This window comes from Madurella fahalii (genome assembly GCF_045866475.1).
Source record: "Madurella fahalii IFM 68171 DNA, scaffold_2, whole genome shotgun sequence".
NCBI lineage: Eukaryota > Fungi > Ascomycota > Sordariomycetes > Sordariales > Madurella > Madurella fahalii.
This window is the reverse complement of record NW_027263972.1, coordinates 7,000,938-7,026,352: the sequence shown is the minus strand read 5'-3', so window position 1 is coordinate 7,026,352 and position 25,415 is coordinate 7,000,938. Positions and strand designations below refer to the sequence as shown.

The 25,415-nt window shown below is 54.1% G+C and overlaps 9 protein-coding genes across 9 annotated transcripts; 5 read left to right on the top strand and 4 right to left on the bottom strand.

The window, feature by feature from the left end:
- Positions 1-875: 875 nt before the first annotated feature.
- Positions 876-2,536, top strand: HSX11 (Ceramide glucosyltransferase; the record flags this gene model as incomplete). The annotated part of the gene is made up of 2 exons (XM_071060222.1): positions 876-985; positions 1,045-2,536. 2 exons carry the CDS (start codon positions 876-878, stop codon positions 2,534-2,536), a joined length of 1,602 nt encoding a protein of 533 aa, XP_070916323.1.
- A 483-nt stretch (positions 2,537-3,019) lies between these two features.
- Positions 3,020-4,529, bottom strand: SGT1 (Cochaperone protein; the record flags this gene model as incomplete). Its single annotated transcript, XM_071060221.1, has 2 exons — positions 3,020-3,619; positions 3,672-4,529. 2 exons carry the CDS (start codon positions 4,527-4,529, stop codon positions 3,020-3,022), a joined length of 1,458 nt encoding a protein of 485 aa, XP_070916322.1.
- Positions 4,530-5,135: 606 nt separating this feature from the next.
- ERG7 (Lanosterol synthase (Oxidosqualene--lanosterol cyclase)) lies at positions 5,136-7,531 on the bottom strand (the record flags this gene model as incomplete). Its single annotated transcript, XM_071060220.1, has 3 exons — positions 5,136-5,426; positions 5,500-7,212; positions 7,268-7,531. 3 exons carry the CDS (start codon positions 7,529-7,531, stop codon positions 5,136-5,138), a joined length of 2,268 nt encoding a protein of 755 aa, XP_070916321.1.
- Positions 7,532-8,013: 482 nt separating this feature from the next.
- On the top strand, positions 8,014-9,786 carry SPO11 (endodeoxyribonuclease; the record flags this gene model as incomplete). The annotated part of the gene is made up of 9 exons (XM_071060219.1): positions 8,014-8,362; positions 8,432-8,498; positions 8,560-8,668; positions 8,728-8,817; positions 8,870-8,950; positions 9,007-9,078; positions 9,151-9,255; positions 9,451-9,463; positions 9,518-9,786. 9 exons carry the CDS (start codon positions 8,014-8,016, stop codon positions 9,784-9,786), a joined length of 1,155 nt encoding a protein of 384 aa, XP_070916320.1.
- A 1,006-nt stretch (positions 9,787-10,792) lies between these two features.
- MFIFM68171_04798 (uncharacterized protein) lies at positions 10,793-12,970 on the top strand (the record flags this gene model as incomplete). Its single annotated transcript, XM_071060218.1, has 3 exons — positions 10,793-11,884; positions 11,944-12,441; positions 12,509-12,970. The coding sequence occupies 3 exons, from the start codon at positions 10,793-10,795 to the stop codon at positions 12,968-12,970; spliced, it is 2,052 nt and encodes a 683-aa protein (XP_070916319.1).
- Positions 12,971-15,833: 2,863 nt separating this feature from the next.
- YAR1 (ankyrin repeat-containing protein) lies at positions 15,834-16,580 on the top strand (the record flags this gene model as incomplete). Its single annotated transcript, XM_071060217.1, has 2 exons — positions 15,834-16,029; positions 16,171-16,580. The coding sequence occupies 2 exons, from the start codon at positions 15,834-15,836 to the stop codon at positions 16,578-16,580; spliced, it is 606 nt and encodes a 201-aa protein (XP_070916318.1).
- Positions 16,581-16,680: 100 nt separating this feature from the next.
- On the bottom strand, positions 16,681-17,531 carry MFIFM68171_04796 (Alpha N-terminal protein methyltransferase 1; the record flags this gene model as incomplete). Its single annotated transcript, XM_071060216.1, has 3 exons — positions 16,681-16,810; positions 16,863-17,201; positions 17,302-17,531. The coding sequence occupies 3 exons, from the start codon at positions 17,529-17,531 to the stop codon at positions 16,681-16,683; spliced, it is 699 nt and encodes a 232-aa protein (XP_070916317.1).
- Positions 17,532-20,087: 2,556 nt separating this feature from the next.
- Positions 20,088-21,545, top strand: MFIFM68171_04795 (EKC/KEOPS complex subunit BUD32; the record flags this gene model as incomplete). The annotated part of the gene is made up of 5 exons (XM_071060215.1): positions 20,088-20,293; positions 20,373-20,692; positions 20,741-21,048; positions 21,106-21,265; positions 21,340-21,545. 5 exons carry the CDS (start codon positions 20,088-20,090, stop codon positions 21,543-21,545), a joined length of 1,200 nt encoding a protein of 399 aa, XP_070916316.1.
- Positions 21,546-22,569: 1,024 nt separating this feature from the next.
- On the bottom strand, positions 22,570-23,894 carry MFIFM68171_04794 (uncharacterized protein; the record flags this gene model as incomplete). Its single annotated transcript, XM_071060214.1, has 3 exons — positions 22,570-22,624; positions 22,701-23,047; positions 23,655-23,894. 3 exons carry the CDS (start codon positions 23,892-23,894, stop codon positions 22,570-22,572), a joined length of 642 nt encoding a protein of 213 aa, XP_070916315.1.
- Between the last annotated feature and the right edge of the window lie 1,521 nt (positions 23,895-25,415).

Below are 25,415 nucleotides of genomic sequence, written 5' to 3'. Positions count from 1 at the left end.
ACACTGAAGTACATTGCTCTAAGCACCAAATATTTCGGATGTCATCACCGCAATTGGAAGGGGAGGGGAAGCCGAAAAAAGGCAACAGTCCTTGCTGAGATCGACTTACTTTGGACGAGGGATATCCCACCCACTACACGAACAAGAGGGACAATTTGGCCGTCTAGCGTCCCGCGATATGTCGCTAGTGGAGAGAGGGAAGTAGGGAAGTTTGAGAAACCGGCGTCGAGTTTGGCTCACATTTGGAGGAATGGTTTTGTGGTTGCTTTTTGCATGATGCTCACAGACTTCAGGTTGCCAGAGCTCGCACGGAACTGCGCGGAAGACTTCGGCTCGGGTGCAGATTTTTGAAGCTCCAGAAATTCTCCGTTTGCGCCTGACTGTTGAGGCAGCCATTTGTTCCGGCTGCTCGGGAAGGTGGGGCAGCGGCCGCCGGGATATCTCCGGCACTGTGCCAGGCACAGTGGCCTCAGCAAAGCTCTGCAGTGCAGTGGTTTTGCAGTGGTTGCAGGCGGGCCTCTCAGAGCCTTGTGGGCTGCCTGCGGGAATCAGCTTCGGATCTGCCGTCTGAGGAACGCGACTCGGGGAAGAGACTGCAGACCTCCCGTGGGATGGCTTTCCGCCGCACCTCAGGTAGTACCTAAAAGTTAACCAAACATCCGTACGCCCTCCCTTTTATTTCTCAAATTTCCTGCTCGTCAACAGCTTCCTCTTCACGACTCGTGGCTTGCCGCTCATTCCGAGTATCAATTGGAGACCTCCTCGCCCCACATGGATTTGCGGTCAATTGCTAGTCTTATTTCTGCGTGGCCGAATCCTCCTTCGCACCAGATCCTTTCCGCCCGCCGTTTCATTCCAGGTCCGTTTCGACATCGATGACTGCTGGTGATGGTCCAATGTCTATAATTGTCCAAGGCGCGGCCTTGGTAAGTTTCATCTGGAGCTGCACTGTCTTTGTCGTACAGAGCATCGGCATCTACAAACTGTACGGTGCCTCTCCGTTCGCTGCGCGACGCGCCCGTGTCTGCTGACTGACCCGTGTAGCTTCCGCCACCACTCCGCACCGCATCCGAAGCCAGTATCGCCGTCGCTGGGGAAAGATGACGTCCCTCACATTACGATAATCCGGCCCGCCAAGGGCGTCGAGCCGGGACTCTACGAATGCCTCGCGTCGACGTTCCGGCTCGCCTACCCAAAGGCTAAACTGACGATTTACCTCTGTGTCGCGTCCACCGATGACCCTGCCTATCCAATCCTCCAACGAGTTGTTACAGATTTCCCAGGCTTTGACGCGACGATCCTGGTCGAGGAGGACGATCCCCTGTTACACGGCGCAGCAGGACACGCCAACAACTTGGGACCGAATCCCAAGATCCGCAACATCAGCCGCGGGTACCGAGAGGCGAAGGGCGACTTGATCTGGATTGTCGACTGCAATGTTTGGATTGGGACGTACTCGGCGGGGAGGATGGTCGACAAGCTCTGCGGCTTCCGTCCCAACGGGGCGAGGGCAACTCCCTACAAGTTTGTGCACCAGCTGCCTCTCGTCATCGACATCGACATCGACATCGACGACCCCAAGACCCCCGAAGAACAGACGCTCCTGTCTGGAGACGCCAGCCCGTCGCGCGCGAACAACAGCATCCTGGACTATGGGGGAAGGCTCGAGGAAATGTTCATGATGACCTCGCATGCCAAGTTCTACGGCGCCATCAACGCCGTGGGGATCGCCCCCTGCATCGTTGGGAAGAGCAACATGTTCCGCAAGTCTCATCTGGACCGCTTCACCGATCCCTCGCAGAACCCGATCCTCGCCTCGTCGGATGCCTCGCGAGGCCGCGGCCTGGACTTCTTCTCGTCGTATATCTGCGAGGACCACCTCATCGGCGACCTGATCTTCAGGTCCAAAATCCCCGGCTTCAAGAACCACGGTCTCGTCTTTGGCGAAGTGGCGATACAGCCCATGTCTGGCATGTCGGTTGGCGCGTACATCGCCCGTCGCGTTCGCTGGCTGCGCGTTCGGAAGTGGACCGTGTTGGCTGCCACGCTTGTGGAACCGGGGGTGGAGTCGCTGATATGCGGCCTCCACTTCGGCTTTGCGATGACCACCCTTCCGTGGATCCATGAGGTTCTCCCGATTCCTCAGACATGGAGCGCCATGGCTGCCCTCTGGGCTCTGGTAGTCATTGTATGGATGCTCCTCGACCGGCGTCTGACCACTATGATGCACAAGCTCCAGAGCATAGAGGCGGATGAGAACACTCCTCCATTTGCCTTAGGATCGTCCCGCAGGGGAGGAATCAAGCAGCGGTCGTTCCGTGAGTGGCTTCCGGCTTGGCTGGGACGGGAGTTGCTTGCGTTGCCCATCTGGACGTGGGCCGTGATGCTGGGCACAACGGTGGCCTGGCGAGGCAAGCGGTTCAGGGTGAGGATGGATATGAGCGTGGTGGAGATTGGGGACACTGCAACCCATGCACCCTCCCCTTCGGCCGGCATGAGCCGCCCTGCGTCTCGGAACAAGGCCCGTGTAGATTAGAGTTTTGGGAGCGAGACCATTATTATACCCCTTAGACTATAGAGCATAGAACATTAATAATACACATACGTTTCTACATGCCATGCTTTACCTATGTTTACTCAGCATTACAGGTTGTCTTCTCGGGACCAATCCTCAGATCGTCTCCACTCCGGAGCCGAAGTCAAGTCCTGTGAAGTTACTGTCGGATTGCCGTATGCCGGGTTTGAGGCGGCCATCGAAAGAGCGCGCGCAACGTACGAGACTAGCGGAAGACACCTTTCTAGAGGTTGAGATTCTGATACCAAGTAACACGCCAAATAACCTTTACGCACGCCCAACTAACCGTCTGACGCCGCGAAGCTAAAGCAACCGCACGTTCCTGCCGTACAACGCCCGAAGTGAATCCATGTCGTAGCGAATTCGGCAAAGAGCACATCAACTTTCCCCGTAATGCCCCGTCAGACCCTAGACCCGAACCACCCAAGACTCCAATCCCACCGCTTAACTGTCCCACTTCTTCGCCTCGACCCCCTCGGGCGGGACCGTCTCGACCTTCCGGCTCTTGACGTCGTCCCAGTCGGTGCTGAGCGCCGTGCCGTTGCTCTCGATGAAGCTCTTCATCATGGCGCGCTGCTGCTCGGGTGTCGCGTCCTTGTAGAGCTGCTTGAAGAAGTAGTTGACATCCTGCTTGTCGTCGTCGTCTTCTCCCTCACCAAGCTTATCCCAGTTCTTGGGGCCCGACCGGCTGCTGGTGGGGTACGCGGGGGCGCTGCTCGAGCTGGGCTTTGACGGGGGAGGCGGAGCGGTCGATGGGGTTGAGGCGGCCTTGGTTGGGGCTGGGGCTGCTGCCTCCGGCTGCAGGGTGGGCGCAGCCGTGAATTGGGCGCTGTCGCCGACTGAGCCGATCTCTTCTTTACCCCATGAGCCCCACTTTGAGCCGGGGTTGGCCTTCTGCAGGACGAGCTCGATCTTGCGAGGGGTGGCGGACCAGCGGGAGCCGGACGGCACAATGTCCCCGCCGAGGAGCAGAGTCGATGTAGCCTCGCGGTCGCCGGGCTTCACGTACGGGGCCGCTGCGCGGGGCAAGGGAGATATTTGTACCTGATGGCAGGTTAGGATACAGCGAAACGGTGAGGGCAGCGCGGGAACTTGCCTGGTTATTGGAGAAATCGACACGGAGGTCTTCTTTTTTGGCGTCCTTCACAAAGAGGGACACAGTGACGTTCTGGCTGGTCTGGTAGAAGTCGACGCGGAGCTTGAGCTGGTCGTCGGGTACACTACCCGGCGCGGGGCCCTGGGACTCGGTCGGCTCCTCTTCGTCGCTACTGTCGACTTCCGGCTCAGGTTTGGGCTCTGGCTTCTTCTCAACCTTCTCAACCTTCTTTTGGGGCTTGGTGGGGATCTTGGTGACGCTGATCTTCCGACCGGGATGATCCTCGGGTACTGTCTTCAAGATGCTGAGAACCTGGCTCCTCCAAGCGTAGGCCCGCTTCCAGTCTGCTTCAAAACCGGTTTTTGACGTCGCCGACGCTGACCCGCCCATCATTCCAAGGATATTCGATGGAGAGCCCTGGTCCGGTTGTCCCTGCTTGTCGGCAATGCCCTCCTCAAAGGTAACGGTGTAATTCCCATCTTTGTCTACTTTTTTCTCCACGCCATCATCTTCGCGCGCCGGGCGGCCCTCTGCCAGCAGCATGCTCCATTTTGCGCAGCAATCCGCATCGGCATAGCGACCGAGTTTGTGGTAGATGACAGAGCGGCGGTATTGCGCCTCGATCATCTGCTTGCGTGAGCTGCCAGATCCGCGCTCGGCCGCCGAGTGGTAGGCAAGCTCGGCATCGTGGAGAGCGGCGTCGTAATTCTTAAGTTGCTGGTGAGCCTGCGCGCGCGCAAGGAGCCAAACGGGCGAGTTGGACGACTCAAGGGCTTTGTCAAGAAGCGGAATGGCGGCTTCGTAATCCTTTTTCTGGACGGCCTCCACGCCCTTGTGGCCAAATGTTGTTGCGGACATGATAGATTTGGGGAGGGGTTGCGCTTGCAACTGCGTCCAGAATCAGTAAATGCGTTAAAGTGTGTAAGACGGTCTTAACGACAACGAGAAGCGATAAACAGATCAACGTTCTGCAGCACGGGACTCAGCACACCTGCTTGACTCGATAGCGTTGGATCAGAGTCGCGGAATAAAACCCAGGCTCATCTGGATCAAAATGGTCGCATTACCAAACAACTGGTGGAACGAAGGGAGTGTTTGCAGCCATTCAAGGGCCAGCCCCGGAGAAGATGTTGGTCGAAGGCAGCAGAAGCTCTCCAGGGCGAAGCTCAATGTGGCGGGGTTAGCCAGGTACTTATTCTGCCGCTTCCAGGGGTGCCTGACGTGGGGCCCATCTGTGAACCAGCCTCCACCGCCTTCCCGCTCGGGAACCAGCTTCCGATGCGGAATACACTAGGTACCTAAATAACAGCATCAGACGTCACGAGAATCACCAAAATCCTACCTCAGAAACTCCATAGCAGCCTGCAAGTATTGCAAGGAGGGAGTAACTAAGATTATTATCATTATCAATGGCCATGTCTCCTGACTCGGGAGTAAAACGCAAAACGCTAGGTACTACTGGTTTTAGACAACCGTCTCGTTGGGATACTTGCGAGCAAACATGCCCAGAGCCTTCATGGTGAAAGTAAACTTGTAGTTCGGGTACGAGATCATGCAGCTCTTGTTGAAGACGCCCTCAATCGCCTCTTGCAGCCACTCTCCGTTTGGTTGCTGGCGGTCCATAATCAGTTTGATACCCTTCTTGATGTGCTCGATGTTGGGGTAGTTCGCTTTCATCAGGCCGATCAGCGCCCATGCCGTCATGACAACCTGGGATCCAGTGGGGTGTTCGACATATTCGCCAGTCTCACAGGCCTAGGGAGAAACATCATCGTGTTAGCCACGTTTACCGAAGTCACGGGACAAGAACCGGCCGCTGGGGACTCACCTTGTAGTGCTCGGACCAGCCACCGTCCGCTCTCTGCTTAGAGATCAGGAAATCACAACCCCTCTTAGCATGACTGCTGTTTTCGTACACTTCCCCAGTGCTAGCCAGACTCTCAAGCGCAAACATGGTTGCATATGTGAAGCAGATGCCCCAGCTGCCATACCAACCACCGTGCGGCTTTTGGTTGCCCTTGATCCACGTGACGGCCCTGGCGATGAACCGCTCGATTTCCTCGGCCCTGTGGTTGGGCCAATGTTTGCGGAATAGCGATAGGGCGGTGACAGCAGCGGTCGTGCATTCCGGATACGAGTACTCAACCATGATGTTACCGAATACCTCGGCAGCGTTCAACATCTCCATCCACGGACCAGCCCGAGGGGGCTCGTACGAAGAGCAGCTGCCATCCGGGTTTTGATACGTCAGCACCGTGTCAATCGCATCAAAGATGCGCTGGTCATCGATCAAGGTCGGGAAGCCGGGCGTCTTCTGGAGTATGATGACGGACTTCAGTGCCTCGGAGACGCAGTCGCTCACGGCATAGCCTTGGTCCTTGTTGCTGAACGCCCAGGCCCCTTTACGCTGCTGGCGATAGCACTTCTTCTGGTCCTTGACGTTTTCGCGAATCTGCTGGTCGTCGAGGAACTCGAGAGCTTTGAGCAGCATGGGTCTCCATCGCGGATCCTCAGTGAGCCCCGCGTCCATGATGGCTTGGACAGCAAACGCAGTGTCCCAGCACTGCACCCCGTTGGTGCCATTGGCGAGCATACCCTCGTCCTTCACCCAGAGGAATTCTTCTGCCCGTTCCTTGTGCCTACGCACAGCATACGTGTCCGGGCCGTCTCGCGCGTAGAGGCAAACGAGGTTCATGGGCCCGGAAACGGTCGCGAGATCTAGGCAATCGGTGTTCTCGTTTTCCATCTCAATCAGCTCCATGGCCCAGGCCTCAGCCTTGTTCACGAGGGCCTTTGTCCGGAAAAAGGGTTTCCAGATGTTGGCGAGAAACCAATTAGCCGTGTTGAGAAGCCAGGTTTTGGGATGATAGTTGTCCATGGGGTGGATGGTATTGCGGTTTCCGGCCCAGTTGATCCTCTCCCAGTCCTCCACGAAGAGCTCCTTCCGGAGGGATCTGACCAATTCGGTCTCTTCAGCCTTCCATCCCCTAGACCACAGATAGCTCATCGGCAAGAAGACCTGGCGGATGTGAATCCACCATCTCCACGGCGCAATCGGAACCCAGTCCGGCAGGAGCCACAGCTCGGGCGGGACCGGGTTGACAATGTCCCATTCCGCAACGCCCATGACGGCGAACCACCATTTAGCCCAGTGCGGAGCATGCGTTGCTCCTCCGAGTTTATGCAGCGTAGCACGGGCCTTGACCATCTTGGGGTGGTCGGCATCCACGCCAACGATGCGCAGAACAGTGTAGTTGAGCGACGTGCCAAAGACAGAACTCTCTCCCTCAATATGCAAGCCCCAACCACCGTCTTCCGGATGCGCCCGGGCAAAGAGGTAGTTCTTGATCTCGGTCGCGTGGTGCCACGGAATCGGTGTCTTTGTCACGTACCACGCGATGACGACGCAGGGCAGGAGGAACATGGGTCCGCCATACTCGCATCCCCAGTGGCCGCTTGGAAGTTGGAGCTTTTCAAAGAATTCGAGGCCGTTCCGAACCGCGTCAAGGGGACTCTTGGGTTTGGGGAGGTCGGGAAGATCCTGGTAGACACCAGGTCAGCGACGGCATACCAGCAACAACTTCCAGCGCGCTTACCAGTGGCAGACCCAGGAAGTACTTGTCGGCGTACGTCTGCGGCCATTTCTTGACTTCCTCGTCGTCCTCCAGATAGCGCCAGGTATGCCGGCCATGATCATCCCGCAAGCGCCATCGAGAGTAGTCGGTTCGTTCTCCTAGCCGCTGCCGTTTCGTGGCGTGGTCGAAGTCACCGGCATCGCTGAGTCGTTTCCTGGTCGATCCCTTTTTCAGGAGCGGCTCCTTTTCGGCCGCCACCGTCGCGTTCGCCTTTTTCCGTGCCATTTTGATTGCTATGTCTCGTTGCGGTGGTCACGACGAGCTTGCGCGGCGGTTCAATCCATTCGCCAATCCGATCAACCAATTCCATACGGACCCAGACACTTGAACGGAGTGACCCGCCCAATCTCCGCCTGCAGCCCGACGGTCCCCACAACCCCACCATCGACACTGCCAGTAGCGTAATGGTACTGTACAGTACAGTATGTATTTTACTCATACTGTGGAAACACGCCTGTGATGTTGCGAGCGGAAGGAACGCTGTTGATGGGTTGAGAAAGAGTTGCAAGTGCAGACGGGAGCTACGTCGGTAGAAGTGCAAGGCTACCTACTCTATAAATTCTTTTCCGGTCGCTTCGTCATCCTGAGAGTTGAAACACACATTTAGCGAAAACATAGCCAGCTTGGTCATTCTAGGTGACTGATGGCCCATCGCCTCACGCTTTATTCCCTAGGTTCATTGTTAGTTAGGTTACCACCTACGAATCATGATTTCATCGCCAACGAGCCAGCAGCGGGAGCCGAACAGTTCCCGGTACTCCCGGTATTCCAGCGTGTCCCGCAGGCAAAGTCCGCGGATGCCGCCGACAGTCAGCCCCAACTCCAGTAGCATAGTTCAAGTCCCACCTGAGTCCGGGAATGGCGCGCTTGCCAAGATCGAAAGCCTTCTAGAGACGATATTAGAAGCCATAAATACAGGTGTCGAGCTGGTTATCCCGTATCAAAACGTGCGGTCTCTCCCTGCGGACACAAGATTGAGGTCCGCTCAGAAAAACCGCCGCCAGTCTGATGGTGTAAGATTTCCTGGACGGACAATCCAGGAGGCAAGGAAGTTCGGTACGAGCTACCGTGCAGAGAAGGTTTGAATTACGTGTGATTGCTTACTGACACTCTGCATCTGTCCAGGAGCCTTGTTCCGCATCCTCGAGCTGTCTCACGAAGCCCTACTCTCCGGCAAGCTCATTACAAAGAGGTTTGAACCCTGTTTCTGCAATTTGGAAAGTTTCTAACTCGCTGGTAACCGACGCACCTAGGAATATCTATTATCAAGACCCGGCGCTATTCAAGTCACAGAGCGTTGTAGACGACATGGTCGACAATCTCGCATTCACATTAGGAGTAGGGCGAGGCGATCTAAACATAGTAACAACGGCTCTCTTACTGAGTACCTAGACAAAAGCGGCCCAACTGACTCCTCCTAGGTAGCCGCTGCTAAAGGTTTAATTTCTGGGCCGATAGAACTGATACTTCGAGATGGTTCCGTCAACAATTGCGGTTTTCCGAGCGATACAGTATGGACAGCAATCTGGCATACCCAGCTGGCCACCTAGCTAACAATCGCAGGGGTTGCTTTTGCCCGCAGTGAACTTAATCCAGACGATCGACTTCGGCTCCACCGGATGGCTGTTGGTCATTGAGAAAGAGGTATGCGACCGTCCCTCACTCAGTATTTCGCGGACGGGTTGCTCATAGTGGTAAAGGCAACGTTTCGAACATTGGCTGCCTCTCAGTACTCTAGGCTCTCCAAAGCAGGCCATGGGATCCTCCTCACGGCACGTTGTGATCTTCCTCCATATTACATTCCCCCAAGCGGCAGACGACTTGCTAACGTGCAGTCTGCACAGGCCAAAGGCTTCCCGGACTTGGCCACTCGGCGCTTTGTTAGCATGTTGCAGAACGTTCGGCCAGAGTTAGACATCTTTGCTCTAGTTGACTTTGACCCTCACGGGGTCGCGATTATGCGGACCTACAAGAACGGGAGCCTGCGCCTAGATCATGAGCAGGACATAACCGCGCCGCGACTCAGATAGCTTGGGATTCGTAGTGATGACCTTTTATCACATGGTTCTCTAGAAGCCGGCGAGAGGGCCGAAGGTAACGCCAGTCAGACAAGCCAAGAACCTTCTAACCAAGGGTCTGCGAAGCATTCCTTCGACGGTAAACTTATATGCACTGACGCCTAATGGTAATTTTGCTAATTTCAGGACTCAGGCTCGCAGAGCCCGAGGCCAATAAAAAGGGCCAGGGTCAGCACAATGAACTCTCCAAGCGAGTCCGTCTCCCTTCTTACGCCACAGGATAGGAAGAAAGCTGTAGAAGTCATGAGGGAAATATCTCTGATGGAGGCCGTCGACAACCACGCGCTTGAACAAATACATGAGTTACAGCGGATGCTAGTTCTCAACATCAAGGCAGAGATACAAGCGGCAGACAACTACGGCGACATCGCCGACTGGCTGGACACAAAGCTGAAGGTCTAACTCGTAGAAGCTTCACAAAAATGAGAAAACAATAACATTTGGGGCATTGACACTTCATGCTCGCGAGGTTTTGAGGCGCATGGACTTGATAATAACGGTGGAAGCGGGGAAACCATCCCGTGTTACTGTAGATGGATGGATCCAGACGACTACCACCTGGCAACACCCACACGATACCTCGCCACTTTGCTCGGGTTTCTTAGATGCTGCTCGCCCTTGCTCACCCTGAGCACCATTTTAGGCAGTAGTCGCACTGGCGCTGACTGGGCATTGGTTCAACTCTAGCCGCGGGGAGGGAGACTAGGAACAGTCCCTGCCCGGGTGGCCCAACGTGAGCCCCAACAGGGACTCGATAAAAACAGTAGGCAGCACCATCTTATCACATGTGTTGTCCTCTCACCGTCTCCTACTAATGCCAGAACAGGCAAGACGTTTAAAGCGAGGGCTGCCAACCAAGTGAAGCCTTCCCTATAATCTACCCACCAGCTTATTGCGTCATCCGCCGTTGATGGGCGGTTAAGCTTGTAATATCGTTCAAGTTCTCCTAAGGGTCGTGAATTGGTAATCGGGGAGGGCTCAGCTGGACGCCACCCGGATGATGGATGTTTGTTGCGCGTAGATTGGCCGCGGCGTGGTCCGCCGAATCACTAATTGGCTATCTGCGCCATAGCCACAATGCCAAGGATCACCCCGACGGAACATGGCTATACCTCCTTCACAGAATCCCTACCTCAGCTGTCCCAGGAGGACAAATTGGCAGTACCTTGGTTTCAGACCATACATCTCTGGCCGCCCAAGTTGACTTAGAGAATCGCAGGTGGCCTACCAGATATGTAGCCGTCTAGTGCCGGTGCTGTTTAGCATGATGTTAGACCGCAGGTTGCGTTTCCGATAACCAGCGCCTCGGGCACGCGGCCTCGCTGTATCTTTGAACGAGAAACCCCGCTGCTTATACCCCAATCGCTCCCCTATAGCTCTTTTCTTGACTACCTACTGATAGACCGGCATGTGCTATCAGCTCCTTGAGCTCTATGCGGGGTGCCGATGTCCTTGCTACGAACATCGCGTTGAAAGATGCGCCGCATATGGGCAGCCGGGGCACCCGATCGCGCGGAGAACTATCCTGGTTGGATACACCTGCAACGAACACTCGAGTTCGAGTACTTCCAGTAGCCATAACTTTCGATACGCAGCTTACGAGGACGGCAAGCCTTTTGAACCGAAACGGCCCCATCGCCGCCGGTTGAGCAACCACGCGGCCAGCTGGTTTAGGAATGAGCCTAATGCGAGAGCTGCCTCGAGCAAGGACCTGATTTCCTTGTTGGAGGTTGCATTTGAAATTGAACCCAAGGTAGATAATGTTCCGGATGCTACTGCAGGGGGCGACTCCGACCGGATGTCCCGCGACACCGACAAGCCGGATGGCTCTCACAACGCGGATGGAGAAAGCGCCGTCTCACTCGGCTCGTCGGTGACAACCATTGCCGACAACATGGTCGAATTGCTCGTTTCTAAGCTCTTGCACTTTGGGGACCTGCGATACTTATGGCCGCAGCTCATTGCACGATCCTCAACTTGGCAACGATCCCACCGCACCATCGAGCGGTTGCTCCGACGATACTCCGACGACTTGCACAAGCTTGCTCTCGACGAGACCTCCAACGGGTCGATTACAAGCACCGAAAGGGCTTTGCGTATTCAAGTGTCCAAGCTTGTCCGCCGATGGCGAGTCAACATTGCACAGCGACTCTGCGAAACCTATCACGATGTCTCCGGACCACAGCTGGTGGGCAGTTGGCATAAGAAGCCGGAAGGATTGGAGATCAGACGTGAACCTGATGCTTATAATAACGACATCGGTGCAGAGGATGAGTTACTCTGCGTTCCCGAAGCGGCAGACGCGTTCCTCTTCCGGACCGAGCCGATCCTCTTCTTGCAACCCAATGTGAAAGCGTTGGTAAAACTCCGGACACCGGAAGCAACTTCGTTCGGGGAGCGCATTTGGAACCGTGCTAAGCTAAGGTTTGAGAATGCTTTCTTAGGCGGCAAGCATTTCCAGCCGACATTGGAAAACAGAACCAGGCTTCATTGGACCTGTGTAAGTCTAGATTAAAATTTAAGGCCAAGCAAGGTAAAAGCTGACCTCAAGCGTGCTAGGTCTGTGGTAGGGCGTTGTATGACGACTTTGTCGACCTTCGACGGGGTACTTTGACTGAGCTGCACAGCCTGCTCCAGAGTTACGGCAAGGATGCGACGGTCGACAGCACGATCGAGATGTTTGACCTGGAGAATGCCCAAGAACAATCGAGAGACTGGAAACAGACCATCTCACAAGGTTTCACCGCCGGCGCTCAACTACTAGCATTCGCCTCTGCGAAAGCATCGGCCATCCTCCCGCGCTACCGCCAGGACGAGATAGAGGTCATCACCACCGGTGCCTGCTCCCGCACAGGAACAAGCGGTACAGGCGCCCACGACTTCTTGCTGCTCTGCATTCCCTTCAAGCGCGTTGCCACAAAGCTGTATCAGCCCGAGATTTGCCGCATAAACTCAGATCAGGAGTTCGTCCAGCTGCTCCGACACCACTACAGGACCAAGAGGAATCGGAGTCCTTGGAGGTGGCTGCTCAAGATCAAGTCGATCAACTTCGTGAAGGTACCTTACTTATGATATCTCATCATTGACCATCCTGGTTCCCCTCGCTAATTGGAAAAAATCGCAGTTCGAAATGTACCGCAGCCATCTCGTCGACATCCGTCTCTGCCCGTCGGTTCCTCCTCCCGATAAAATCGGCACCGAGTATGCCTTTGATGCGGGTGCGCAGCTGAAGCTCGACATCATCCCGCCCATCGGTCCCAACCTCCAAGCGCATCTGTTCGAACACCCCGAACACGCCGATGTGGTTCCTACCATTTGGAACCGCATCCCCCGGAAGCTGCGCGCTGAGCTGACTGCCTGCCCGACGCGGGGGAGCTCGCTGGGCTGGGGGCTGCAACTGGTAGAAGGAATAGAATGGTTCTTATTCTTTGTGCTCCGGTGTGCCGGCTTCCTGGCCTGCTTGGTGGTTGCCGTGGGTTGGTCCGTTGCGCGGGGCGACGTACAGGGAGGGTTTTCCATTGGGGGGTTTCTGCTAGCGTTTTTGGTGTTTTGTGGTGGAATCGCGCAAACGGCCGTGTCCGAGTAGGATACCATCTAACGTGCAACAGATCCAGCACTATCGCGAATGTACCTTGAGTTATACGTGAAAACACTAGCGCTCCGATTTACAAGTAATATATCGGAACTCTTTGATTGTAAAAGTGTGGCTCTTCATATTACTGTATGATTCGTGTTGCCGTGAGCCTGCATCTAGGTTGGTACGGAGACCAAGCTTTCGACAGAAAACGTGGTTACGCAGCAGGAAGATGTCACACAAAGTCATCTAGCATGGTATGGCTGCGCACCAGTGTCATAGGTGCAACGAAGTCATGTTTCTGTGTTCAAAGCACTTTACAGTAGTTTGATCACGCTGACAGCCCAGAATATCCTCGAAGATGAATAGATGAGTGAGGGACCAAGCCTCAATCTCTGTCATTCTAGAATACGTCAAGCTTGGATTTCTCGCATGCTTCTTGTTTGCAGTGTCGAAATATTCATCAGGGCTGTTTTCTTCCTTGTCATCGTCACCACGGCCGTCAACTTAACACCGGAGGGTTGCACCCTCCCTACCGCATGTACAAGAGATTCCGGTTGGGTATCAATGTCACAGATTTCTCTGGAGACGTGGACTTTACTTACGGAATGTTCGGAAACGGCAATTCTAGCTTTATATGACGTCTGCGTATTACTTTCCCGTTAACGTACCCCTTGATGAACCGCCGCAGGAGAGTTGCCAGTTGACCAGGGGCATGGTGCACACAACTATGTGGTTATGGGTCTCACCGAGCTGTCTATATGGGTAAGAGCTTTTCAGAACTATGGAAGAGCGTAATGAAACGGCTCTTATCATCAAAGTCTGCGGGAGAGTTGTCTTGCGGACGCTACAGCTCCCAGGGCGAGCATCTCATCAACAACCTGGCTGCTTGTATCTTTTCCTTGCACGTACCTTGTTGGCCCTCGAACGTGTCGACCGGACAGACGTATGCCATAGTTGTTTCGACTCCTTTGACATGGAATCGTGCTTCAGGTGAGACGGGAGGACTATGGAGGGGTCGATCGGACGTTCATTCTCTTCGAGGTACTTATCCAACTGCCGAGCTCGGCTTAGACATCGCCCGTCAAGTTTTTAGGCAAGGTGAAATCACGCGCGACTGGCTAGAGCACGACATTCCGGGTAGATTGAAGTTTGACGGGGTTTGCAAGCATACTATCTGTGTAAACTATACTCTATGACATTCCTTTCTCCACTTCTCTGCTCATGGACCGTAACTGTACACATTGATTGTTTACCTCGACTCACCGCCCTGATCTTCGTTTCCTATCCAGGGACGGCGCTACATTGAACGCTTTCGGGTCTCAATGTACCAGGGCTGGGGGGGTGTCAAAGGGATAGGAGTTTCGGGTTTTGGCTTTGGAGAAGTGCTACGGCTGACTCCGACATCGGCAGTCTTCCCGACTTGGTGCGTGCCTTGGTTGTGTTCTCCGAGAGAGGGAGCTCGTCTTGGCCGGCTCGAACCCTATTTCGACTGGAAACACCTGCACCAGTAGCTACACGCCTTAGGGGTCCCTCAGAATCGCGATGTCAATAAGAAGTCAATCGCGTTTTGAGACTCTTGCCATCATCTCAGAACCTCACTGCAAACTGCAAGCTCTACCGGTCTCTCATGAAGGTAATTATCAACAGACAAAACGAGCTTGGCAGCTACTACTATCAGTGAACGAAGCGGGTCGGGGTTATGCGTGCATACACAAAGAAGTCATGCGGCAGGCGCCATATTCGGTTTCATATTCTGGAATTGTGGAAATCCGCCTCGTGTTTGGTCGTCCCGTCGTGACCAAGGTATTGCGCGCGCCTAACCCCAAGTGCGGCAACTGATGCTTCAACCCCAAGCACCAGGCAGGTTAAGCTTACCTGCCCGCTATCCAGGCCACGCAACATTACCCGGCGGTTCTATCGTTGTCCCAGTTCACCTCATGTCCTTCCGTAGCTCGGCTCCGTTCCGACTCTCCTGCCACCACTAGATTTGTAGGACAAAATCCATCACTTGCTTCGGGATTATCCAGGGGCACTAGCAGAGCTCATGGTTGCCGCATCTATAACCTCTGACATGCGGAGGGTCGTCGACAAAAATCTCGCCCTCGCAGGCCCCGCCCATAGCAACCGAGGAGCAGGGGAAATCGAGAGTGTACTTCATGAAGCAGCCGCATAAGTAAACGACTTTGCCAAAAGTGCACATGGAGTGAGTTGCCGTGTCAAGAATGTTGCGATCTCTCAGAAACTGATAATTTTTGAAGGCCCTCAATGCCCGGGCAACTCGGTTGAGGCGACTTGACTGCTGTAGTGATGGGGCCGGAGATGGACGGGAGACTTGGAAGTCTTTATACGTCATTTTAGCCAGCCATGAATGGGCATTTGTACTTCCAAATAGCCAAAGCACGTGGGGCTTGGAAAACACTCAAACATCCCAAATCAAGACCAAGGATCCGGTTTAGCACCCATGCCCCCAACATTCACAAAGATAACTTGTTGCACGATTCACGAACAGGGCGTGCGGAGTACATACGTTGCGGCCTCAATGGGCTCAAAGACGGGGGTAGCTATGTTTACTCGGAGGCAGTCGGTCTGGTCAAAAAGGGGTTGGATAATATTACACTGGTTTAGGTAGCCCAAGGTAACCGCCAGTTACGAATAGTATCCCTCCGAGGAACGGTTCCTGAATACACGCTGCTTTTCGTTGCTGGTGTAGGACCGTATCGATATTGAAGGTTTCCTACTCTCGCACTGTTTGGGCCACAACGACTCCCAAAAATTTTCCGCGGGCTTCTCTGTGTGAGTGCGCGGCTCTCAACGCACACTCCCCGTTTTGCCCCCGGCATCCGACAATCTCAAAGCGCCCATCGACAACAAAATGGCGCCCAAACTCAGCGAAGATGAGATTGATGATCTCTTGTACGCGGCTCGCACAGGTGACAAAGACGAGCTGACAACCCTGCTCTCGTCGCTGGCTGAGCGGGAAAAGACGTCACCCTCCGATATCCTTGCAAATGCAAAGGACGAGGGAAAATCGACTTGCCTGCACATGGCGACGGGAAATGGCCACGTTGGTGAGTAACCCATTTCGGTCTGTCAGTTGGTATTCTGTACAAATAATACCCCTATTTTTGCTTCCTACACCCCCAAGTACCTAATTCTACTTGTTTCACTAGCAACCCCACCAAACTAACATCCGCTCCCCCTGTCCTGAGATATTGTCAACCTCCTCCTCTCGCACTTCTCCGATGCTGCCGCCAAAGAGAGCAAACAAGCCTTCTTAGACGCCCCCAACGAGTTCGGCAACACGGGCTTGCATTGGGCTGCCCTTGGCGGCCACCTCGCCGTCGTGAAGCTGCTCGTCGAGAACGGTGCGTCGCCGGCGCTTGCGAACGACAAGAACTATGTCCCGCTGGATCTGGCGAGCTTTGGGGACAAGTTTGACGTGGTTGACTACTTCCTGGCCCAGTCCGGCGGACTGGAGAGTGAGAATGCCGAGGAGGGGATGAGTGCTGAGGGCGTGAAGTTGGAGGACACTGATGGGGATGATGATGAAAAGGAGGGGGGGAATTCTGCGCAAGACGGAGAGGGAAAAGGCAAAGCGAAGGAGGTGGAGAAAAGCTGATGACATGATTTTATGAATTGCGACATGAAACGGATTGGGATACCGTTGTCTGACTTGATACCTATGATGCAGAGCCTCTGGCGGAAAAAAGATGGCCTTATTATTTTGCTGGCTTCAGTGCATACATCCTGACTGGCAACAGCCCGATATTGTGGAAGCCTTTCTGGAGCTCGATCTGGATGAGTCGCAAGCCTGCTTCCGAAAACAATCGACGGAAGGTTTGGTCATTCCTGAGATATCCGTGTGAGCAGCGAAGGCTAGAAATGGGAGAGCCGCACACACCTCGTAACGCTGCTGTCGACTTCATCAAAGACATCCTCCTTGTCCGTGCTGTTGTTCTCCTTGACCACAATGACCCCCCCGTCTGGGTTTAACGCGGTCTTACACCTCTCCAGGAACCGAACCAGTTCCCCATCTGTCAAGTGGCCCACACACCACTGTATCCAGATCAAGTCATACTGATCACCTTCGGCCGGACGCCAGTCTTCCAAACCTATGTTGAAGATGTTTCTCACGCCCGGCTTCCCGCTTAGCGCTCTGGTGAACTTGGCAACGGGCTCGATGACGTCGACCTGCTGAGCAATGCCATCAAGGAGCAAACCTTCAGTGACTCTGCCGATACTGGTGCAGGTAATCAGGCAGAAGGAGGCGATTCGGTCAGCCATACACCCAGGGTCTGAATGGATGTGTCTTGGCGGAGCTGGTACGCGCGGAAACTCACCCTGCACCGCCCTCCAAGGCGCTCGCTGCAACGCGCTGACCCGGTTTCGATCCGATGCCCAGCTTGGCGAGAAACGTGCGCGAACCTCTAATGTCGATTTTGCTGACCTGAGGAAAGCCGCCGAGCATGCCGTTGACGTCGGCGTTGACGCCCTCCCAGTACTTTAGCCCATCATCCTTATTGATGAGGGCGTCGATGGTATGGTTCTGAGGGCTCGTGATTTCTGCCATGGTAAGGCGTCGCTTGGGGTGCTAGTCGTTCGGCTCGGGTCGACGAGCTCGGATGATGGCGGCACACGGGCGAAAACGTTGCAGCAGGGTTAGGTTCCATGGTTCCATCGGCCCCAAACTCTTAACCCTGAATAAGCCTTGGCCGCTGGAATCTCCACTGGACACCACCATTTATTAGTCTCCGTCACGTGCAAAATTTCCGTCCCGACCCCGGCTAAAGCTCAGAACAGATCAATTTTGTGTTCGACGTCTCGGCTCGTCCTGCATTAATACCTGAACTTTTGTAAGAGCAAGTTTGTTCCGAGGATGAAAGTCGCAATGGTGGGCCGACGGATGACAAGGTGTCGGACGTGCCACAGTCTTGGATGGAGATCCGCTCACTAAGGTACCTAAGGTAAGGTAACTTACAGGGTTCGAGATGAGCCCGGTTCTTGGCTCCACAACGTGGTAACGGTATATGGACAAATTTCTATTCTGCCACAACACTTTACTATCGCGCCACTGCGCCAGCTCCTCCCTTTCGGAATCTCCTTACTTGTTAAAGGGCAGCCAGTGGTCGAGTGGAAGACACTTCTTCCGCTGACAGGGGAGCGACACGCTGACTGATTTTGTGAATCCCGGCGCGTTCATCGAGAGCGTGTAATTAGAGCGGCTATGGCTTAATTTGACACGGCGCCGTTTGAGAGAGGCTCTACAGGGCGATGTTCTGTTATTTACGTGGGGGATGGTCTTCGGATCAGAAGTCGTTGCGTGGATTGCTCTTTTACTAGTCCAGGTTGACCGGTAATCACCAACGCAGCGGGTTTTTCTTCGGGTCCCATGCATAGGTATCAAGCAGGACAGCCAATTCTCGACGAAGATCTCCGAGTCCATACGCCGCCGTCAGTTTTCAGCTTCTGGGTCCAGGTCATCATCGCAGCTCCAGGACCGGAGAAGACCCAGCAACGGTGTGGCACACCCTCGGTATTACTTCGATGTAACCGGGTTTTGTGCTCGATTGTAAAGTTTATTAGACTGTCGCTCTGGTCTTCGGCTAAGGCAAGCCGTTCCATTCTACCCGCCGAGTGGCTGCGATGGATGTACGGTGCTCCTGTGGTCGATGGAGCAGCTCATGATAATCCCAGGAATCTCGCGACATCGACAACCCGTGTGCCGGTTAAGGCACTGCCAGTTCGATCGGAGTCTTGCAAATCAGCAGCAGTTTGATTGAAGACATGCAGGTTCTTTGCATAAGCGACACCGTGGTTGTATGGGGGCCAATTGTTGTGTCCAGTCAGAGACGTCTGTCGAGAACACACTTCGCGGACAGGACCGCTTTTGAGCGGAAGCTGAAAGGAATCGGGTTTTTAGCCACTAAGGGCTTGCGCTGGTGTCATATTGGGCAGCAAAAATCACACTCATCGCATGCTTCCCCATTTCTCATCCTGGCATAGCACCTGGATGCTCAAGCCCCGGGCATGCTTCTCCCACTCCTCTCATATTCCAGTCCATTACCAGCGCTTACACTGCTGTCACAGATTCCCTCCTCCGCCTATAGCTAGTTTCAATATGCAGAGAACCGGCTACCTTCTGATCAGATATGGGGGATTCACAGGTCTGAAGGACCTCCCAGGTGGCTTCAGATCAACGGTCGAGGAGGCTGGAAAGCGATGGAGTCTAAGGTAAGTGAAATATCGGCCCCAAGCTTTGCCCACATCAAATTAAGTTTTCGAAGTATCCCAGAGTTACGGAGGCTAAAATCCAGTGAGTTGACGCAAATGCCTCTAATGCTCGGGCTTGAGGGCAGTTGACCTAATTGTTGACGTTTATTAGGGGTGGCTTTCCCCATCAATCGCGCAAGGATCCTAGCGACAAACAGGATGTCATCACCGTCAGCTATCACACCGAGAGGGGCACCCGAGCCACCTCTATTCACGCACACGACGACAATACCTGGAATGAGTTCCCGTCGCGCAACGCGAGTAAGGGTAAATGAGCGGACCGAAGAACTGTCCTAGCTGTAGCTATAGCGAGATGGACGCGGTAGCTGGAACTAGTAGCGTTGCGGTAATTAGTGAGTACCCAGGTAATCAGTGAGTACCTAACTTTATATTGTACGTACCAAGGTAGCGAGAATTATTTAGTATTCAAGACGGCAATATCGTTCCTGGATGAATGTGATCGCCGCGTCTCATCATAAAGCTTCTGATAGATGATGGGAGCCACAGCGGACAACTCGAGGTCACCAACGTGGGCAAGCGTCGTCAATTGGACTGCCGTGGTGCGTTGGCTGCCGCTGTCATTGAGGGAAGAGTGGCGCCCCGCTTACCAAATTAGCTTTTTGGGGCACAAACGCACGGAGCGTTGACTCGCTGTTATTTTGCGCGCATCACTAGCATTCCTTCCTTACCGTTCCGCAAACCTCAGATTCTCCCTTCGCCGAACGTGATGAGTCCGATATGCTCGCGCCTCGTCAGCGCGCAAAGCCGTGGGCTCATATGCCGCATCTTGCATTTTAGTCGCCCTTCTTCCATCTCCAATCAACCCCTCCAACTGAGTTCGCGGATATAACGGAGGATGTCCTCCCAGGCTTGGCCCTTCCCAATCAAGCGCTTTGAGGCCATCCTGGAGGCCAAGAAAATAGAAGAAGAGAGTATCCCGAATTACAAGGCTGAAAACTATTACCCCGTCCGACTCGGCGAGATATTTGAGTCCAGATACCAGGTGGTAGCGAAGCTTGGCTATGGCACTGGATCGACCGTCTGGCTCTGCCGGGATCTCAAGTACGTGTGCCCATCGCTACTCGGGTTACATGCGCTCGTGGCATGGCACTAATTTGGTGATCGATTTACCAATTGCCAGTGAGAGTACGCTCCTGACGCTCAAGGTCTGTGTTGCTGAAGAAAATGCTGAAAACGAGGTGACCATATCCAACTACATCAAATCTATCCAAGCAGAGCACCCTGGCAAGGAGAGACTGCGTGTGATGTTGGACAACTTTCAGGTCCAGGGACCATTCGGGCGCCACCAATGCTTGCTATTCACCCCGCCAGGTCTAACCTATACCGACTTTCGAAAGCTTTTCCCCGAAAACGCTCTCAATGTTGATCTCTTGCGGCAAAGTTTGCTCATGGTCTTGCTTGCCCTGGACTTCCTGCACCAAGCCGGCGTCGTGCATACAGGTACATCTCACGTCATGACATCTCTGGCAAGATAGTGACTAACCGCAGTCGTAGACATCTCTCCCAACAACATAATGCTTGGAGTCCACGATGCGGCAATATTTGCTCAAATCGAGCAGGCAGAACAGAAGAACCCTTCCCCCCGGAAGGTTCTGTCGGATCGCATAATCTATCTTTCCTATACCATGCCCATTACCTTTGGAGCGCCGGTTGTTTCCGACTTTGGTGCTGCTCGCTTAGGGGAACCAGGGCAGAAGCACTCTGGGGACGTCATGCCGGGAGTCTACAGAGCACCCGAGATCATCATTGGCGCAGAATGGGATTCTAAGATTGATATATGGTCTGTTGGGGTCATGGTACGTACGTCTGCGATCCAAGTTTGATTGTGCACATGTCTAAGCCTGATGGCGCAGATTTGGGACCTATTCGAAGGCGGTCGTCTCTTCCGTGCCGTGAAAGATGGTCATCTCAATGATGAGCAGCATCTCGCCGAGATGGTCTCCCTTTTAGGGCCCCCGCCGAAGAGGTTTCTGGATCTGAACGACAAGTGCCGTCGTTACTGGGACTCGGAGGGTAAGTGTTACTCGTGATGAGGACCGGGATGAACCCTTGGTCATGCTACAGACCAGCTTTGCTGACGATCAAAGGCAATTGGATTGCCAAGACGCCTATTCCTAAGCAGACCATTGAGAGCCGTGAAAGGCGCTTGCAGGGCAAGGACAAGGAGCTTCTCATCGCCTTGGTTCGCAAGATGTTGTGTTGGCTCCCTGAAGATCGCCCAACCGCAGAGGATCTTTTCGACGACGAGTTTCTGAATCAGCATGGCATTGAAAATAGCGCGACCACAGTATAAAGCGACACTGATCCTGCCGCTTACCCAAATTCTACATGCCACGTTCTTTGTTAAGGAAAGAGTGGGTAGCGGAGCAGATCCGTGGGGATATCGAAGATAAAAAGACCGATCTGGAGGGAAGAACCGGGACTATGTCTCGATCGGTCTTGTACAAGTTGCCTCCGAGAAGCACCTGCCATTCGATTAGATACGTACCGTTGTCGCCGCCAGATTGGCAATTGATGGGTGGCTAGCATCATCGCGAGGGCAGAGAAGCGGCGTAGGAGTACGCTGTAGGGCCCCTCTCAAGTCGAAGGAAGGGTCACTGGGGGAGGGGGGATTGAACGAAACTCGGATCTATCCAAGAATTGCATATGTACGGCAACGTTGTGAGGGAAAGGTTATAGGAGCAAGCGTTATCGAGCAAGATTTCTAACACTAGCGCAGAGGTGTAATACCTACTGATCTCACCATAATATCAGCGTACTAGGTAGCTTTTGTGGAATCTCGGCGTGGTTACGACTAACAATGATGGTGCGAAAGGATAATGGCCTGTGTATATGTGTAGTAGTCGCGCTGGAAATCGCACTTGTGGAGCTCGGCTCTTGACCGCCGAGCTCAGCAGCTCATCACGTGAGCTCGCCTGGACCATTTTCCTTTGTATTTAAGCCAGTCCTTCAGTCTCCTACTGCAGTAGATAGATCCTCAGAGACTTCAACCTTTCCACGCACTTCCCACGACCTCTGCTGAGCTCCTGCACGCGTGACAGTAGTTGATAGGTTTGCTTGGTGGTACGGGGCCATTGTTTTTCCTCTAGGAAAAGATCACCTGCCAGGTACGACCTCCTGGGTCAAGCGAGCTACAACTTGCATCCAAACCAAACTCTCCCCATTCCTTACTCCATATTCACATACGGAGTTCCATGATTCGCGTAACCCTGTGGCAAGGCGAGCAGAATGCGGGCTCTATACGCTCACAACCGGCCACGATGCTCCGCAGGAATCCCAAGGAAAATATGTCGTCATCAACCTGAATTAACCCCCTTTCACTCCCTTCTTAACTTCAACCTCACCCAAAACACCACATACACACAAAAGCACCTTCAGAAACGCCCACCACCCACTGAGCCCAAAGACCCCAAACACCCGACTCGCCAACCACATCCTCTCTCCATACGCCCACGCCTCGCGGACCCGCTGGTCAATCCTGATCTTGCCGGCCCAAACCCTTCCCAGAGCTAGGCAGTGCCGGGCGGCCTGCTCGGTGGCGGCGGCGAGGTGGGACGGAAGGCGGCGAGGGAGTCGCCGACGAGGACGACGCGGCCGGCGCTGGAGACGGGGCACTGCACACGGCGTCCTTGACCTTGGTGACGAAGACGTGGGCGGCAGGGCCGCCGCGAGCTGGCGCCGGCACACCTCGCCCCGTACCGAGCCCGCCCCTACCGTGTTGCCGTGCCGAACCCCCGGCCCACCCGTCAGTACTGCGTCTAGCCCTGCCGGCCTTGCCCCGCTCACCTTCGCGTACTATACCTAGTTGATCAGCCGCGCCTCCAAAGCGAAGGTAGGGGTGCCGGCGGGGATTTTGTGTTTTTCAACCCACCCCCTTTTTCCTCCTCCGTGGGAGTGGGTGTTGAGTAAGTAAGTGCAAGGTTAGGTGGAAGGTGGGTTTGGCGAAGGGAAGGCTGGTTTTTACCAGACGAGGTAGGTGTGCTTGAGCAGGTTGAGGGTGGTGTGGTTTTCGAAGTATCGGGCTGTTTCCGCGGAGACTTCGGTCTCGGGGACTGTGCCGAGCCAGGCGATGTCGCCTAAGTATTCTTTTGTGACAGTTAAGGTGCAATTGCTGCTTTGCAATTATCCGCTTTTACGCCATCTTTGACTGTTGGTATCTGAAGGAGGGTTCTCACGGTGGAGTGCCGTCGGCGCCAATGACAATTCGGCCGTGATGGGGCCCTCATTTCCGCCTGATTGACAAAGGTGACTGTTACGATTTGGTTCCTGTAGTCTATCTATGTAACCCGCTTCCCAGCGTGATACTCTGCCTTGCCATCGCCCGGCCTCCCCGGCGGCGGATTCGGAATGGCATCGGACGTCATGCCGTCAAAGTTAGCGCGGAGGATATGATATAGCAGACCCCAGCTTGTCTGGTGCCTGAAGACGTTGGGGCGCTTGAAGTCTCGGCGTTTGCGGTAGGCAAAGCGGGTCGCGGCAGATGGAATGCAGCTTTGAACACCTGTGTCGTCACATGTGTTAAGAGCTCCTCAACGGCGGGCCCAAAGGTTATGCCGGCATGATGGCTGCTGCGCACGTCGCTGGGATCCTGGTCGAGGATGACGACGTCGCTGCCATGGCGTTTGAGGTAGAGACCGTGCATCAGGCCCGTGAGGAAGCCGCCGACCTGAAAGAAGGTAAGTTGGATAATCATCGCTGGGAGTCTGGGACACTTCCTGGGGCCTCTTGCGGACTTATAACTACGACTAGCTTGTGGAAATGTGCTATCGTTCAAGTGGATGTTATAAAATCTGAATTCACTCATTCCGCCCCCTGGAAATCCCTTGCTGCTTTTGAGGTCGAGTACAGGCGCTGTACACCCTAGCACAGCCGCTGCACACCCTTAGTACCGGCGCTAGACACCTCTATACCGGTATGCCCCGCTGTACCGCAATACCAACAGCTGCAACCGTAACCAAGGGAGCTTAAAATATGTACCTAAGGAGACTGTAAACGACCTCCTGCAACTAAAGGACATTCCCGACTCTTCGGTAGGTCCTTATTATCAGGTATTTTGACACTATCCCAGATAATTTGGCCGGTCATCACCGAGCTCCATTAGAGGCTTTTATTATAACTTTACTCGTAGGGGACAAAATTCTTCATATAATTTACAACCCTAACCTGATACCAAGGACCGGAAATAGAACTACAATTGGAAGAGGGTTTAATTATATAACATTTGACAAACAGAAACAACATCTCTATCTCTCCATTTCTAAAGGAAACTAAGCTGTACCCTAGAGACTGCCTAAATCATACCAATCTCTTCCAGCTGGACCTTCCCTTCGTCCAGTTCCTGCATCACCTCCCCATCCATCAAACCCACAACATAGCACCATCCCACAACGATATAGTGCGACTGTACTGGACGCAACACCAGCGGATATGGATAGCCGAGTAAGACGCCCACTCGGTCACCCCGTCGAACCTCGGTAACCCCATTGCCAATTAGGCCTTGACACGTTCTAAAGAGCGTTCGCTCACCCTTTGTGAACGAGACTAGACCGAGGTATGCTAAATAGTGTTCGACTCTCTGCTCGTAGTCGCTATCCCTCAGCCATTGCAGATAACGGCGAGCATCACTACGACCAAAAAAGGCCGTTAGGATAGATTCGTCACTTCTACCACGCCGACTCTCGCCGGTCCAGCGGAGAAAGGCATCTATCAAGTGCCCCAACTCCCCTGTTTTATAATCATCCAGTGACTCAAGGCTGATTGTAGGGCCCAAGCGGCGGAAGAAGACTGTGAAGCAGTCAAACAGCCAAGTGCTACCACTTGAACCCCTCTGCTCTGGTGTCTCCGGATTGAAGAACATGCCCAAAGCTAGGAAAAGGGCCTGCAGGACTGGTATTCCTGTCCGGTATTGGGGCAGATTGTTGACGGGGAGAAGGGAATCCCATACGGGTGCTAGGCCGGTCCCTCCCGCGGGGATCGACTGAACGCTCGACACAACATCGTAAACAACTCCCTGAGCGTAAAGGATCCGGGAATCTTTAGACACCCGAAATCTTGGTGGTCTGACCCAAAACGGCGATTCCATCTGCCAAAAAATGGATTCTGAAAACTGTAGTCGAGTCCAGTCCGGAACCCAAGAAGGGATATCCAATCCGTGCCGGCCGCC